Consider the following 17,929-nt stretch of genomic DNA (forward strand, 5'->3'; position numbering starts at 1 on the left):
TTGCGTGGCTGGCAAGCGAAATACAACCGTCATATTGCGTCTGTGTAATAAACAATACATACCAATAGAAGGTGGGCTATTTTAATTTCTAGCCTAATTTTTGATTCGCACGTAACACCTTTTGTTATTCTCTAATATTGATTAAAATTTTAATGTCAAAATCCCGGAAAATGTCAACGTAAATCGAATTTACGTTTTCATAATAATTTCCAAACAGATTCCCTTTTGAAATTACAATTAAACGAGTCAATACCGAAAGAGCATTTTTGGTTTGTTTCCAAAATGTTAATAAGGTTAGAAAATATTATAATAAGCTACAAATACACGAAAACTAAACATGCCCTAAAGCTGAGAGCTGCTAACAGTGCAGCAAGAAATCGTTTGGTTAATATGAACGCACGACAACTGGGTAAACATACTTTTGCATGTACAAAACATAAAGTTTCCGGGTAGGCTTAGGCGATGTTAAAAAATTGTTAGAATATTATTGTAAATAGAAGATTTCTTAGTAAAACCGGTGATGATATAATGTATGTATAATACATCATTTTTGCATTTTTATGTTGATTGCAAAAAACAAAGATCAAATTATATTCAAAAATAAACGGTTAATACCGTTTCACCATGTAAAAAAACGAAAAAAAGTACAGTTAGGTGGAATAAATTACGTTGTTACTTATTCTATAATTAGCTACGGCGTCTTGTCATTGTGTCCATAAGACACTGACACGTCGGTTATTATTTAAAAAGCGTGATTTCCCCTCTTTATTAATCTAATTTGAAATCGCTAAAGCAAATAATAGAGAGCGAATGGTAAGTGTAAATCGTCTATTACCAGTCGATGTTCGTCTGATCCTTCGCATAATATTTGCTCGTCAATTACCATCATCTTACCTGACAGCGCTTAGTTATTTTTACATCAGTTTGGGCACGGGGCGGGCAGATAGTCAGTTGATGTCGAGTTGAATAAACCTCTGGGCGTTGAGGGGCCGAGTTTTCTTACCAAAGACGCCGTAGCGTTTACATTCGCTACACATACCATCGAAAAACAAATAATTTCGTTTAATAGACAGCATAGTCAGTCGATTACATTTTTGTAGTTTTGTTTGATTGGTAGGCCGAAGCACTCCTACGCGCGGGGCCGAACCTTTACGAATATTATTATCTTGTGACATTTGTTTCAATGTTTAGAAAGTAATCATGACAGAATTATTATTGGAGAAAAGACCACGATTAAATATGATCAATATTACTTAACGATAGTAATTGCAAATCAATTTTTTAATAGAAATTCCAACATGACGTGGTAACGATTTTTAAATATGTGTAAATATTTAAAAAAATGTAAAGTCCCATTGATTAACAAATAAAAAAAACTTTTACATTTTAAATACAAAACTACTTAATTAAATATATTAAAATAGTATAATATATGTAACAATTAACACATTTTTTATCTGTTTAAAAAAATTAATCTTATCTGATTGTTTAGTCTTCTATTTTAAATCAAATACCCGTGTTAAAAATAATTTCCTGGTCTTTTACGACATCTAACGGCCGCAATTTAAAGTACCACAACTGAATAATTTAACATTTTCTTACACTCAGAAACTGATTAAGTTTACAATGTCTCATTACTTTAAATAATTCAATAAAAATGCTACTTACTAACCTTACTATGTTGGGCAGAAAGATTTGCTACAGAGTTTCAAAAACTTGATATTTCTCCTTGCACAATACAATGCCTAACTACTTGTACAAACATGTCTTGAAAAAATTGAAAGAAATTTATTAAACATTATAAAACCTACATGAAAAACTAAAACCTATTGGCCACAATTGTAAAAACATAAACAAAATAAACATAAAAAAGCACAGTTGTCCTCTAGCTGCATTATATAACACTAAAAACGGTAAGAAATAAAGCAAAATACAATTGCTAAAAACCTAAAAAATTTTGAAATGAAAAGCTAAAAACCTAAAAAATTGTGAAAAAAAAACTAAAATTGTGAAATGTATATAAAAATTTACAAATCTAAAGTCTTTAGTCCACTAGTTTTTGTTTTTAAAAATTGCAACAATGTTGTTGTTAGTAGCAACCACAATATAGTTCATGTTACTACTACAAGCCAGATCGTTGTAGATGACACCATCTTTTAATTCCTCCAACTCCAAACCATTTTGGCCAAGACATTTAGGAAACGGAATAATACTGGTCGGCATTGTCACCTGCAGGGGGCAGTAGATTGAATCCTCGTGAGTTTTTGTCATTTTTTGGTAGGGTTTTGCTTTTTTGGTTTTAAGTAAACTGTCAAGGTTGTAAACCCAGACTTTGCCATCTTCATCGCCAGCAATTAATGTTGATTGTGCTGAACATGTTGCTATATTAATATAACACTGCTTTGTGATAGACCATTTTAATTCTGCCAACAGTGGGGCAATAACTTTACTTTTTTGCCCAATTTTTTTAATTTTTGTTATACTATCTGAAACATTTGAAAACTTCCATAAGAAGATAACACCCTCTTGAGCACACTTGGTGGCAATAATGTCATCTGTTAGCAGCTCCAATGAATCAACAATCGGTTCTTTTTGTGTCAATTCAGGGAATTCAATTTCGCATTGAAGACGTACTTGTTTATGACCCTTTTCCTTTTTCTTATTCACAATTTTAAATTCGTTTTCGAAATCCACTTTCCAACAAAACAAACCAAACTCAGTTGCACACAACAAATATTTGCAATCAACAACAAGAAGCTTTAAAGGTGCAGCATCCATGCTTTCGAAAATTGCCAATTTCTTCCAAGTAAAAGCATAATCAGGAGGAGTTACCATGCCAATGTCAATTAGATAAATGTGTCCGCTCTTGTCAGCAGAAAGCAGGTGGGAAGGTGAACTGGGCGCAAACTTCATGGTTTGTATAGCAGTGGAATGTGCTTTGATTCTTCCATAGCAGATTACTTGAGTTGGGTGAATAAGATGCACGAATCCTAAACACCCAGCTGCCACAAGAATATTTGACGGTTTGTCGTTTATATTCACAGTCGTCCATGCCACTGTGTAGAATTCCTCATTAGGTTGATGAAATCGTAAGTTAACTTTGTTTGTGTCGCAATCTACTACACACACTATTTCCCCGCCACATGTGGCAGCATTGTTTGTAGTTTTTGTTGTGTCGTTAACATTAGGTTCAAACACACAACACCAAACTTGTGTCGTGAAGTCCTTTTGGCCCTCTGATTTACTGTGGCACTGTAAAAAAGCGCTAGGTTTATAATCACATTCAATTAATGTTGATGACTTTTCCATCATTTCTGATAATTTCCTTTTCTTAGGAGAGTTTACAATACAATCTTCCTGTTCGGACAAATTTGCTGATAAATTGTGTGACAAATTTTCCTGTTTTATTTTGACGATTTTTTCTGCAAGACTACTTATTCTCCATAACCTGTATCCTTTCAGCGAATTTGGGCCAAAATGTATTTGTTCTTGAGCACTTTTCGTGAAATTTGCTAGTACATTTTCCTCATTTGAATTTTTAAATTGAGAATTCCATAATTTTTCCATACGCACCAACAAAGGCTTCGTGAACTCTTCACCAATTTTTTCTCTCCCCTGAATTCTCTTCCCATCCAGGAATTGCAGTTTCTCCAACAAAAACATTAACTTGTATTTGTCGTCAATGGTCAATGAGTTGTTTTCAAAAATATCCAAGTCAATTAAGTTTGGAAACTCAGCCAGCCATTCCACATTTTCGACACAGTTCTTACTAATGTCCAAGTACTGCAGCTTTTTGAGTGAAATTTCTGACGGAATTCGGGTAAGGTTATTTTCACTTAAATTTAGTTCAACAAGTGACGTCATCTTGTTAAACACAGCAGGATAAAGGTCAGTATCATGAAGTCCAATATCACATAGTTGTAGATCTTCGACTTTAGATAAATCGCTTACACCTGTTATTGTTAGAATAAACTCTTCATCCAAACTTCCTTTCCACGAAGGATGATCAATTGTTAAAACCATTTTTTACTTTATTACTGATATCTGTTAAAATTAATTTGCTATTATCAATTTGTAAGTTGCTTAAAAAAAGCTTATTTTGTCATATAGCAATTTTTAAGAATTAATAATCTAGTCTGCTAGTCGATTTTTGAAGTCAACGAAAAGTTTTTCTGTTAGCGTCTTACTTTAGAATTCAAAAACCTTAATAAATAGGCTTCGCATTCGTCTTTTTTTACAAAAAGGAAGCTATTTGCAACAGTTACTATGTATCTGAACTATATTATTATAAGCGTCGGTCTGTCGATATAAACAATAACAAAGAGCACGTGGTAAAAGAAGCGAGTAAAGGTTATGGCTGTAAAGTGTTTGGCTTATTTCTAAATACATCCAACTTATTATTTATAATAAATAGAACTATTTTTCTTCTAAAACCCTTTAAAAATAATACAAAACGTAGTTTAGGATTACTTGCATAACCTAATTATTAATTAATTTTGTCATAAATGGCTTTTAATTATTGCTATAAAAAGCGCGGAAAAATTTGTCGTCCAAAAATAACAAGCGATTTGATGGTAACCGGCTAAACTGGTAAAAATTCTGCTTTATTTTATATATATCTTTATCCTCGATGAGGAAAAGCCGATCGCACAACCTTAACATATATTAATATACTAATCCTAAAAATAAAACAGACAAACTTAAAACATATAAGCGTGGATTATATTTTAGAAAATTGTACGATGTCCAACGAAACAAGAAACAGAAAAGCTAACGCAGAAACAAGCAAAAAACTGATAATAAGAAATTACTAAAAACTAACGAAACAAACCCCCTTAAAAATCAGGAGCTCTTATAGAAAAAAATATGTTGTGTGTGCTATAATATAAGAATTAAATTAGTAAACGATATAAATTTATTGAAACGATGTTACCTATTTCTATACAATACAACAAACATGCTTTATAGTAAGAGGTGGGCACTACGTAGATTTTGATGTTAAATAAGATGGAAAAAAATCAACCTGGGCAGGTACTCAAAAATAAAGAAATCATGGATATGAGATAAAAATTTTTACATCACCAACAAAGATGTAAAAAATTTAAAAAATACACCTACACGAGTACGACAAATTTTAAATTAAAAAAAAATCTTGTTTTTCTTGTATTATGCTTTAAAATATAGTTTAACCTACCCTCAGAATAAATGCGTAGCAATATATGAATGCAAATAAAGGACCAACTACATAGATTAGAAAATAAAATGATAAAATATTTTTAATATGTTATAAAGATGTGAAAAATTAGGATACAAAGCTAATCTTTAGGCTTTGACAAAAAACAGTTTTTGCCTTTTTTTACAGAATATAACAATATCGAAATTACAAAAAAGAATTTTTAAGTCCCTTGCATATTAGTCTAAAATTAGAGAGGTTAGTAGAGGACGCCACGAGCACAAAAAACACCACGGTTTTACGTACATTGTCAGGCGTGAAATCGTGTCAGAAAAAACAAAGGGATCTCTCGCTGGCACGACTAAAAATTGAATATAAACTAAGTGACGTGTTGACGGATATTGCTAACTAGAACGAATCTTGAAGAAGAAAAAAACAAGCACCAAAAACGACGACGACGAATTTTTCAACAACCGGGAAGCGTTTTAAGGTTTTCCGAGCGGTTAAAATCGTTGGAGCGATCCGACCGTTAGGTGGTGCCGGTCTCTCCACTCAAGCGACGGAGGATTGGGATAGGTCCGGATGCAGCTGTGGAGAAGGCTGTTCTTCAAATTCGTCTTCGTCTTCTTCGTTTTGGAGTTGGGTTTGGAAGTTGTGAATGGATGCAATTGAGTTCATGCTTCGCTTATAATGACGGGTTTCATAAAGTGAACTACGGAAGGCGTTAACTACACGAATCTGTCCAAAAAAAATAAAGTTTTGTTAAAAAATATTTTCTTTAAAAAAACGCGAATTTTTTTTTTAATTTTTAGACCAAACATAAAAATATTTTCTACGATAGTTAATCCACTTTTTAATTGTTTTTGTAAATACAGCAAAAGACAGGAATCGGGCCAAGAAAAATTACCTGCTAAAGATTAACAAAAGTAAAAAAATTAAGCGGGCAAACCAGTTTGTAAGTATCAGCCTATTTCTACAGAATTGTAATTGCTCACATGCACCTCGTGTTAATTAAATTACAAATAAGCTTGGTCACGCAACGTCAAAAACTGTACCACACAAAAACGTAATCAGTTACACAAAACGCAGGTTTATATTTGCCATTAAAATTAACAAACACACAAAAAGACCAACTCTTCAAAAAATACTTGAATAAAAGACCATCTAAAAAAAGATAAAAACCCAACTCTTTAAAAAGACCAACTCTTAAAAAAGACCAACCTAAAATCTAAAATAAAAGACCAACTTTTCAAAAAATACTTAAATAAAAGACCAACTAAAAAAATACAAAAACCCAACCCTTAAAAAAGACCAACCAAAATTTTAAATAAAAGACCAACTCTTAAAAAAGACCAACCTAAAATCTAAAATAAAAGACCAACCTTTCAAAAAATACTTGAATAAAAGATTAACTAAAAAAAAATAAAACCCAACTTTTAAAAAAGACCAAACTAAATTCCTAAATAAAAGACCAACTCTTAAAAAAAAGACCACACTAAACATTTAAATAAAAGACCAACTCTCAAAAAAGACAGAACCAAACTCCTAAATAAACGACCAACTTTTTTACACCTAACTTTACCTATGTAAGGAATATCGTCAACTCGATTTGAAGTTTCGGGGTTAGAAGAACGCAAAGTGGTCACCGCACCGCGCCATCTACCGGCGGTGGTAGAGGAAAGCTGGGGACCGAAAAAATAGAAATCGTGAAAAAACGAGCGAGGAATGTGACGTCACAAATAAATATCACGTGCTGTGTGGGGTTCTGATATTTACTCTGATTTGGAATGCGATAATCGTGATTCGTGGTGTTTTTAAAGCATTTTTCAGCAAGTTTTGTAATGAGAAATGTGTCTTCGTGCTAATTATCGTGAGATTTAAGTAAAACAACCAGAAAAAAGTGGAAAAACAATGATAATATGTCCGACAAACCAACACGAAAAAACAAACAATCAAAACCACTAATTCTGTATGATTATTATCTATTGCCACAAATTAATTTGATTGAAAATAACAAACTACAACTCTTATTTTGGGTGTTAATATTATTATTGTTATTGGAAGCGGTCAAAATCGATTTAGTTTGGCCACCACAAGTCAGTCTGTATCAAGACAAGCATCTACGCTTTGACTACGAAATGCAAATGATAAAAAAACACAAGCACGCAAACAAACACTCGTCATTCAAATGTAAAACTAGCTAGTTTGTTTTTTATATTACGTCGCCGTGCGAATTCATGGCGGCCTTGCGTCGAAGGGAAGGTTGTTTGAAAGCTTCGACTACACTTATCTGCGGTTGGAGAAAAAAAAAATCAAATCGACCGAAAAAATGAAAAAAATGGAAAAGTACAATTAAAAAATATAATAAACACACAAAGTAGTATACATATACAACACACATTTAAAATACCCTACAAATTCCTAAGTAATTTACTATACTTTTTCTATAACTTGCTATCTTCACATACTGCATTTAAAAACTAATAATCTAATTTACCTTAACAGAAACAAACAGTAAATACATAAAGGGGGGGTGTCCCGGTTAGTGGGCCGGGTAAACTTTCGGCCGAACCAACCCGGTCGCGGAAGGAAGGGGGTTCGTGTGGGAAGAATGGCGGGCTAATAAAGCGGGGGCCTGGGACAACTTCTTGTCACTTAAGTCTAACAATGAGCGATAATGAACGCTCTGTTCTTGCTTGGATTTAATCTGTAGAACACCAGTTTTTTACTAATTAAACTGAACTTTTACTAATCTAAAACTGAAATAACTTTACTGTACTATAACTAATACTAATCTAACTAACTATAACCCCTGTTTTAAATAAATTTTCTAACTTTAAGCTAAATAACTTCAAAATAAATATCATTTTAAAGACAAAAGTATATACTAAACTTTATATTTTTTAAGTTATCATTGTACTGAAAATGAATTGAACACATGAATATATCTGACCTGTTGTTGGATTCTGTTGAGTCCTCTGAACCAGAGAATTTGTCCTCTCCTTAGGTTCTGATCCGCGAGATCTGGAACGGTATCTTCAGCTTCTCCTGCAACATCTTCGTCTTCCGGAAGAGGCTCAGACTTTCCAATCTTGAATAAAAACATAACTTTTAGTAACAACTATCTATGTATTCGTAGACCTCCAAAATATTTAAACTACCGTTTGTGGTGCGCGGGTGAATTATCTTAGGCTAATATAAGTCATGAAAAAAAATGATTAAATTTAAAAAAAATCGTCAAAAAACTTACAGTGAGGCATTTAGGAAGCTGTTTGTTGGGAATTGTGGACACGACTTGGCCCCAAATGAGTTCAAACATGCCAAGGAAAATACACCAAAGCCACTGTGAGAATGTTAGGGGAGTTGTGGTAAAGGCCATGCCACCAAACTGTACAATTAAAACCTGAAAAAAAGAAAACGTAAAAAAAAATTATTTTTAACTAGTTGCCATATCAATTTGAGCTACACAAAGTTAACTGTAAAAGCCTTTCCTTAAAAAAACTTGGAATCAGTGGGAATCAAACACAAAACCTCTAGTTACTTAGGTCGCCATGCCATCCATATAGACCTTTCGAAAGCCACAGACACATATATTCTACTAATACGTTTATTAAAAGGTGTACTATATAAACTACACTATAAAACATATTTAACATAGATATAATAATGTACAACTTGAATCTAACCTGCAGAACAAATGTTGCAACTAATATAACACAGAAAATCGGGTTTGTAAATATTCCACTGAACACATCTCGTTCTCCGTGTATTTTTCTGGCGTTGATTTCGTTGAAAATTTGCATGAGAACAAAGGTGTTGAACACTATAGTAAAGTGTTGGGTTGGGGCAGAGTGAAGAGTTAGACCTCGGCCGTTGTCAATATCAAATAATTTCTCCCCTAAGGAAACGTAAATGTATTTACTTTTCATTTAATTTTTTTTAGTTGCAAAACAAATGGCTTAACTACATTAAGTCGTTAGTTCAATCTCCACTGCTCTTATGCTGCAGCAACTTTAGTGAGGCCCTATAAACAGTATAAACTCCTGCCAACTCTTAATCAGCATTTTAAATACCAGGCAACAATAATCTTTTATATCCCAAACTGTCAAAGTCAACTCAAAACTTAGTCGAGGCAACAAATGTTACTCTATGTTTAGGCTATGAATTCTGCCTTCCCACATCTAGGTTATAGATAGAATTAGTACAAGTGCTTCATGTTGCACCAAAAGTTTTACCTGCAAATAGAAGAGTAAATATGACAGTAATTTGATAGACAGCATGGCCCAGAATATTCTTCATCATTGTCCGTGAAATAAGAGCTTTGTTTCGTCCATAAGGTTTCCTTAAAAGTAAAGCATCGGTAGGTTGTTCAGTGGAAAGTGCAAGTGAAGCTAGGGTGTCCATGATAAGGTTTACCCACAACATTTGCACAGCTTTAAGTGGACTGTCCTGTGTAGAAAAATATGGTATTGTCACTAATATGACAATGGTTAAGAAAAGTTTTTTTTTAATTTGGGAATTTTTTAGATTAAAACTGGCTGCTAATTTAGCTGCTGTTTAAGTATTGGCTTAGCAGAAGTTCACACCGTTTATAGCATCTTACTTAAAGGGGCTTCACTATCAGAGCAGTAAGGATCGAACCCAGGACTTTATGTAGTGTAGCCAAGTGTTTTGACCACTACACCACACTGCCAGTAATACTCAAAGTATATATTTAACGTTTTTAAAACTCTATAAAAGTACCTTGATTACACAGGCACCAACAAAAGCAACCACAACTGCAACCACGTTGACAGTCAGCTGAAACTGAAGAAATTTAGCGATGCTGTCGTACACATTTCTTCCCCATTTTACAGCTTTTACAATCGAGGTAAAGTTATCATCGGTAAGGATAATATCAGAAGCCTCTTTTGCAACATCTGTACCAGCAATACCCTAAAAATTTCAACATGATTCATTTGGAATAAATAAGGTAACTTTATCTCATTTTATCAGCTAGCTGCTTGTTAATTGTGGCTTAAAGTTTAGGCCTTTAGTGTATGTAAATAATACATCGGTCAGTAATAAAATACTGTAACTATTTGTGTTACTTACCATAGCAAATCCAACATCAGCTTTCTTAAGAGCTGGACCATCGTTTGTTCCATCTCCAGTAACAGCAACCACTTGTCGAGTCGCACCTGCCTTGCTGTCAATAATTCCTTTCACTAAAGTATGTTTATCAGTGGGTGAAGATCTAGCTAATACTCGCAATTGTGGCCACACAGCATCTAAGCGAGATTGCTCGACCTAAAAAAAAGTGTTTACTGTAATTTAAAGTGCTTGCTGTAATTTATCACCAAAAAGTTTAGGTTTTTCAAAGCCTTATGCTAAAATAATTTTTGACAAATTTCTAAACAAAGATGATTTTATTTACTTCTCCTTTAGAGTTTCTTATTCTTCGATTAAACTCTTTTCCATCCAGCACAAGGATGTCATCTTGTGGTGAGATAATTCCACACTTGGTGGCGATAGAGCGAGCAGTGTTAATGTTATCCCCTGTCACCATCCGGACTGTGATGCCGGCACGCTGGCACTTTTTAATGGCATCAGGAACCTAATAAAAGTAAATGTTGAAAAAACAGAACTTGATATCTGAATATAATAGAGTTTTGTAAACATATGTATGGTCAATTTACATGCCTACAAGAAAATAAAACTGCCATTTGTGGTGCTCTGGTAAATTATCATGGGCAAATATTAGTTTAAAGTTGTGAACATATTACAATTAATTCTCGGTTATATAATATATGCTTTAAAAAATTAATAGTTGGTTATAGTAAGGCTCTATTGTAAAATCTATTACTAAAATCAACAACACTATGCTAAAATTGATGCTATTTTTAAAGTTTTAAAATTAGCCAACTCTTAGAAAAACAAAATCTTTACCTCTGGTCTTACTGGATCTTCAATCCCAGTTATTCCAATACAAGTGAGGTTTGAAACAACTGTGTTTTCCTGCTCCCAATCTGGTGGACTGTCTGCAGAAAAGTCACGATAAGCGAGACCAATTGTCCTCAAACCATCGCCCGCCATTTTTTCGATAACATTTTTAATAATTTGATTTTTTTCTGTTGATGAAAATTTTGCCAGATTGCCTTCTTCATCAAGTATCTGACTGCATCTATAATTAAATTATTAAAGAATTTAATATAAATATAGGATTGGTTGAAAAAACTATAATTTGTTACCCAAGTTATAATGAAATTAATTTTTTTTTATTGCAAAATTTTTATCAAGATTTACTTTTTAAGAATGATTTCAGAAGCTCCTTTAGTGTAAAGACGGAAACTTCCATCTGGGTTTTGAATAACTGTGCTCATTGACTTTCTCACAGAGTTAAAAGTATATACCTTTAAATAATTAAAATCATTTAAATTAAGGCCGGTATTCATAACTTAAAAGTGGCAAAAAATAATTTTTATAACATAGAATTAAAATTTTTATTTAAAACCCCTTTCAGTTATGTGTGTAAACTTTTATTTTTGTGAATACGATAGTGAAAAATAAACACTATTTATCTCATGATATTAAATTACCTTGAATAGTTTCTCTTCTGTTATTTCAGCTCGAATGTTGTCGTATTTACGACCAGTATCACGAACAAATCCAAGCAAAGCACATTCAGTTTTGTTTCCAACTTGCATGGGTTGGCCTCCAACTTTTTCAGGTGGCTAAAAATTTCATATTATTAAAATTTGAAATTTAATTCTTTGAATTGGGGGTGTGTATATTATAAATAATTTATATTATTAATTATAAATAAAGCAAAAATATTAACTACTTCTTTAAAAAAACAATTCTTTAATTAGAAAAAAACTTTATATGTGAATATATATGTGTTCTATTAATATCAAAATATTAAAACCTAGCAGGGGCATTATGAGCTGTGCTGTGGGAACAAAAGTTTATATACTAAGAACTGTAAAGCCACCCTTACCACATTAAAGAAAAATCAATAAAAATAAGAAACTCTCTTAAAATAAAAAACAACTAACCAAAAGTTTTGAAGTGTATGCACTGTTGATTGAAATCCCAGTAATTAAACACTGAGTTAAATGTGCCGGCAAGGCGTCAGCTTTGGGCAGAGTAGTGTTGTAATATTTTTTTGCAAGATAACATTGTACAACAGTCATTCGATTTGTAGTTAGTGTTCCTAAGAAAAAATTATAAAAATTTCATTCCAGAAAATCTCAGTTTTATTTTGAGATCTTTACTTTCTTGCATCATTAATTATTTATAATGCATTAAAGTTAAAAATAAACATTAAAATCAAATCACATTTTTTATTCATAAGTTTTTAGAATTATATAACAAACCAGTTTTATCGGAACAAATTGCTGTTGCATTTCCCATAGTTTCACAAGCATCTAAATGCCTGACTAAATTATTATCTTTCATCATTTTCTAAATAAAAATAATATATCTTAAAATAAGTTTTTGCAAAATGTAAAAAAAAACATAACTTAACTTTCAAGATAAAAATAGCACATATTTAAATAACAAATGTGCAGTAATTGTTAAAGAATTCATAATATACAAGTCATGTTTATTTTTATGCAATGTTCCATATAATTGCTTAACAGAAGTCTAAATTGAAACAACAAAAACAGCAATGTTGATAAAATTAATAACATATACTTATTTCTTGTTTAATTATGTTACATTCAATGCTCTCTTACTTTGACAGAAAAAGCCAGGGATATAGTTACAGCAAGTGGTAAGCCTTCTGGTACTGCAACGACCAGAACGGTTACACCAATGATAAAGAACTTGACAAAATATTGAACGTAGACTGAGGTACATTCTGATTCCCAGGTAAATCCAAATACCCCGAATAGTTCAGCACAGAAGACAATAATTAAAATAGCAACAGTAAGCACCGAGACTCCAAAACCTGAAAAAAAAGATTTTAAAACTAAAATTATGAAATCCAGATAAAAACTAACTAGCCAAATATTTATTTAAGATTTCTTAAAAATTTTAGACACTTACAAGAGTCTTATATTTAAAAGTTTTTTAAGATTAAAGTTTCAATAAAGTAAATCTTTTCCATACCTGCATAACCAATTTGTACAGCTAATTTTGTAAGTTTTGCTTGCAACACAGATTGCTCCTTCCTTCTAGATGACTTTTTCTTAACCGCCGCCTCTTCTGCAGCTCCGTCAACCTCCTCCCCACCCTCCGGAACACTTTCCAATCTCTCTGTGAGTGGGATGCTCTCTGGGGAGCCGTGGTCATTGTTGGCTGGTGGATTGGGGCGATTTGCATCTGGTGTTTCGACATGGTCTGATAAAAAAAAAAATTTAGAATTATAAATCATATATTAAATTAACTGGTCTTAATAACAAGATTAACAATACAAAAAGGACAACAAACAACATTGAAATTACAAAATTATAAAGACATTTTACAATAAAACATAAATATAGCAATAGTACAATAGATCTATAGATCTCTACAATAGATCTCTACAATAGTACAATAGATCTCTCTTTAAATATTTAAACATTTAACCCAAATAAACAAAATATAATACATAATAAAAATCAAGACCTTTTACACTTTCCTAAGCATGATATTATGCAAATATTTGTATACTATTACAAATATCAATAAAAAAAAACATAACCAATAGAAAAATACCAATAAATCAATAATAAAACTAGCTCATGATATTGCTTAATCCCCTGTATGCAGCTTACCATTACAACATACTATTTAACAAATACAAAACTGACAACATTTAACATTACACAACAACAACATTGAGATTTAATTACCACCAATATCAACACATTTAACGCCATTGATTTTAATCGAAGGAATATTTTCCAACTTAGGTTTTTCTTTCGGAGCTACACAAGTTAAAATAATTCAAATTATAAACAACAAATAAACTAGTTTAAACAGCAGAATATGTTATACTCAATAAGGCAAACCAAATGTGTAAGTTTGAACAAATTATTTAGTTTAAAGCTGTTTTTTATTAAATTTTGAAAAAAATAAAATATAAATTTGTATTAATATAGACAGGGAAATGACGTGCCTACTTTTTATTGATAGCCATGTGACCACATTTGATTGATTTATAATAAAACTCTGCTTATAAAACTTACCTTCATCCTCAGATGCACCGAGCAATGTAAAAATAATTCCAGTTTGTGAGTTGACCCCGACAGCGGTGACCAACATCCTCCCACTACCCTCCATAACGTGGGTACCCGCTAACATGATGGGGTCCAATTCGGCCCCCTTTTTCACATGATCTGACTCACCAGTCAACGAGCTCTCATCGACTTTTAAGTCATTGCTTTGTATTAAAATTCCATCAGCAGGTAATAAATCACCTAAAGATCAAAATAAATAGACCATTTTTAATTTAAAAACATAAAAAAGTTGACATATAATTTAATTTAAAAACATAAAAAAGTTGACATATAACAAGGCTAATTTTGTGAATTTTTGAAATTGTTAAATGTTAAAAGACTTTAAATAAGAAAAAAAGTAAAAAACAGTTATGTAATAGTATTAGGTTACTGTTTAAGAAGAAATTGCTGATTAAAACCATGTGACATTTTATGATTCTTGTCATTCGTATCACATGGTCGTTTTAAGCAATATTTTGTTTATTTTTAGCGCGGTATATAACGCAAGAACACATGTTATTCTATGACGTCATAAAATCACAATCAAGTCACGTGCGTGGAGATCAGCTGACAATCAAAATCTTTATTTTCATAAATGCGTTGTAATAATCATGACAATTGTAACGTTTTAATAAAAATAGCTGAAAATGAAGAAATAACGAGGTCTATTTATAACTTGAATAATGCTGATAAACGTAAGTCGTATATATTTAATTGCGCAATTCTTAAACCAAATTTACGTGCATTAAAATTTTTACGTTAATTTTAAAAAACGTTACCATTGTGATATTACATTTGCGTGGTTCAGTTACTAAAGCCATCGTTTGACAAATGACTTGCGTTTAAAAAATGTTCATTCTATTTTTAACTTTCTGAATTCTTACGCCTACGAAATTGCGTTACCCTTAACTGCGGTTTTTCAGACACGCCAATATATCATTTATTTAAGCATCAAAACGTTGGCAATAATGCAACCGTATTATATTTACACAAAGGTTAAAAAAAAACTTACCATATTTCACTTGTGCTATATCGCCGACCACTATATTAGCGACAGGAATTTCGATAATTTGTCCATCCCGAATCGTTGCAAACTTTTGCTCCTGTTCGATTTTATTTTGAAGACCACGAAACTGTTTCTCTTTGGTGTAATCGTTACCAGCTGTAACAATCACCACGACAAACACAGAAGCGAGAATCGCAGCTCCTTCGATCCATCCTGCTGCTCCGTCACCTGCCTCTCCTCCCGTTGATGTAAATTCAGCAGGAAGACAATTTTCTAAACAAGAAGTAGTATTAAAATGAAGTAGTATTAAAATAAAGTGGATATTTATCAATAAAAACTTTCCATATTATCGTCCAAATTGTATTTTAATATTTAGTTAATTTGGATAGGGATTTTGATTTTATTTAAAATGGGGTTGATAGAGTTTGTAAAATAAAAGCCCTTTCCAACAATTATATTAAATATCCTATATTTAGTTGCGTTTTTGCCTTATTTCTGTTAAGCGCACTTCTGCTATATACACAACAAAGTCTTATAAAGATAATATAAACAACCTGACCAAAGTCAACAGGGTTCAAGTAGTTTGCGCCTTTTAAGAAACGTAAAATTTAGTTTAAAAATATACCAAAAAATTAATTGGACCAACATAATTATTGAGACTACAAAAGTAGTGTTAATCGTACTTTTAAAAAGCCTATTTTACAGTACATTGTTAATTATGTAACAGTCTGCTGGGTACAACAAAAATTGTTATAAAAAGAAATGTAAACAAGATTACCAGCTTGGCCTTCTGGCGCTTTGTAAAATGATAGACCGAGAGATATAATTGCAGCTATTTCGAGAATAATTAAAGTTACGTCTTGCAACGCTTCCCAGACCAGTTCCAAAAATGTTTTGGGCTTTTTTGGTGGAATTAGATTTTGACCGAACACGTTTTTACGCTGTTCTAATTCTCCAGGACTATTGGAGAGCCCTGTAATCATAATGACAATATTAAGTGTAAATAAGGCAATGCTATCATATAGTATATAAACATTTAATGACTGAAAATAGGGTGTAATTACCATCTTTGGGCGATGTTTTTAGTTTTGCGCACAGACCAAGCGTTCCACCATATGTTTCTAATCTTTCAATTCCTTCTGCACCACGGCATTCCATTAAAGCCTTTAAATCGTTTAATCCGACCCCGTATTCCTCGCCATCTACTGCCATGTTAATTAATTGGTCTCCCTTAGCTTTGGGAGCCATCCTTGTAGCTCCACGGACCCTAGCAAGTTAAACCAAATACTAGTGTTTGTTGTTATAAACTTTTTAGATTCTGAAAACAAAAAAAAGTTCAAAAAATTACATTTTTATTAGAAAACCTAACTTTGTAATTGTGGACCACTTGCATGTATTTGAAGTAAGTTACGATCCAAGCAGTTCTTTAAAATACTATTACTTTTTATAGGTGTTATAGCTTTTCTATTCAACTTAAATTCTCCATAACTATACGTAGTATTCTAAAATTAAGATCTAAGCAAAAAGTTAATTAAAAATTAAAACTAAGATGGCATTAGAGTAGTAGTTCCTTTCCTAAATGAACAATGATTTAAAGCTGCAAGTTATACTATACTAACAAGCAATACAACTGGACCACTTTCCATCGTTCGCCCATAAATCGATGATAATTTAACGAAAGGGCCTCAATCGATAACCAAGTCCACGTTTTTGTTATATTCAGTCTCCTAGGAATTATCTTCAAATACCACCATCGCGTGGAACAGCGGCCCTGATACATTTGGTTAATTACTTTTGAGCTATTCAAGGCTATCTGCGCGACAGCGGTGCCGATTCAAAGAAATTAGAGTATTATGCATTCCATCAAGTTAACGTTATAGAGATTAATTCGAGCGACCTTTTAACACAAAATTTGTTACGCAATTATTTTAGATGTCATTATTGACGCAATTTCAACATTATTTTATGCGTAATTAAATACGCATGAACTAAATTTATAAAAAAGTAATTTATCTGTCTTTCAAACCCACTAAAATAGATATCGATGGTCGAAACAATCAATGTTTATCGACAAAAAAAGATTTTTATTATAAAATATCAATATTATCTCTTCAAAACGACTTCTAGGCCCAATAAACTAATTTGAATTGATTACAATTTGACCTAAACATAGTAGCACACTAAACCACCCCAGCTAGAGCAAATAGATTGCTTTTATTATTTTTAAAAATGGCTTTTTTCGACATGGTTTACATTTTTCCAATTTGTTTTACAAAAATTGATAAAAGTAAATTATTTATGAGCTAGAAGATTGTCAATCAGTTCAAATGCAGTTTTTAAGCGTGTAATTGACTTAACATTATTAAGAAATTATGATGAATCACATTACAATTTAATCAGCTTTTCTCTTAAAAAGATTAAAAGATTCTACATACAAAAAAAGCAATACAAACTATTATGGTTAATAAAAAAACATAAATTGAAAAACAATAAAAAATTCAATTGATATTCTTGTTTTGGTATTATTTTAGTTTACCGTTATAAAATACCTCGACTCTAGAC

General features: G+C 32.0%; 2 protein-coding genes across 3 annotated transcripts; both read right to left on the bottom strand.

Annotated features, from left to right (window-relative positions):
• Window positions 1-1,917: 1,917 nt before the first annotated feature.
• LOC145745555 (leucine-rich repeat and WD repeat-containing protein 1-like) lies at window positions 1,918-4,030 on the bottom strand. The gene has a single exon (XM_082563669.1). The coding sequence runs from the start codon at window positions 4,021-4,023 to the stop codon at window positions 2,053-2,055; it is 1,971 nt and encodes a 656-aa protein (XP_082419795.1). The 5' UTR covers window positions 4,024-4,030; the 3' UTR covers window positions 1,918-2,052.
• A 676-nt stretch (window positions 4,031-4,706) lies between these two features.
• Window positions 4,707-16,681, bottom strand: LOC145745065 (plasma membrane calcium-transporting ATPase 1-like). Of its 2 annotated transcripts, XM_082563055.1 has the most exons (20): window positions 16,432-16,681; window positions 16,146-16,340; window positions 15,374-15,640; window positions 14,332-14,562; window positions 13,271-13,501; window positions 12,895-13,109; window positions 12,532-12,619; window positions 12,211-12,368; window positions 11,752-11,886; window positions 11,459-11,565; window positions 11,102-11,336; window positions 10,590-10,769; window positions 10,268-10,462; window positions 9,917-10,108; window positions 9,409-9,622; window positions 8,860-9,071; window positions 8,424-8,576; window positions 8,127-8,264; window positions 7,395-7,463; window positions 5,939-6,855 (listed from the first exon to the last, which is right to left on the bottom strand). In XM_082563055.1, the coding sequence occupies exons 1-20, from the start codon at window positions 16,613-16,615 to the stop codon at window positions 6,652-6,654; spliced, it is 3,603 nt and encodes a 1,200-aa protein (XP_082419181.1). In that variant the 5' UTR covers window positions 16,616-16,681; the 3' UTR covers window positions 5,939-6,651. The 2 variants fall into 2 exon arrangements, with proteins under 2 accessions (XP_082419182.1, XP_082419181.1); XM_082563056.1 differs by lacking the exons at window positions 5,939-6,855; window positions 7,395-7,463 and adding an exon at window positions 4,707-5,911.
• Between the last annotated feature and the right edge of the window lie 1,248 nt (window positions 16,682-17,929).

This window comes from Corella eumyota, chromosome 3 (assembly GCF_963082875.1).
Source record: "Corella eumyota chromosome 3, kaCorEumy4.1, whole genome shotgun sequence".
Classification (NCBI taxonomy): domain Eukaryota; kingdom Metazoa; phylum Chordata; class Ascidiacea; order Phlebobranchia; family Corellidae; genus Corella; species Corella eumyota.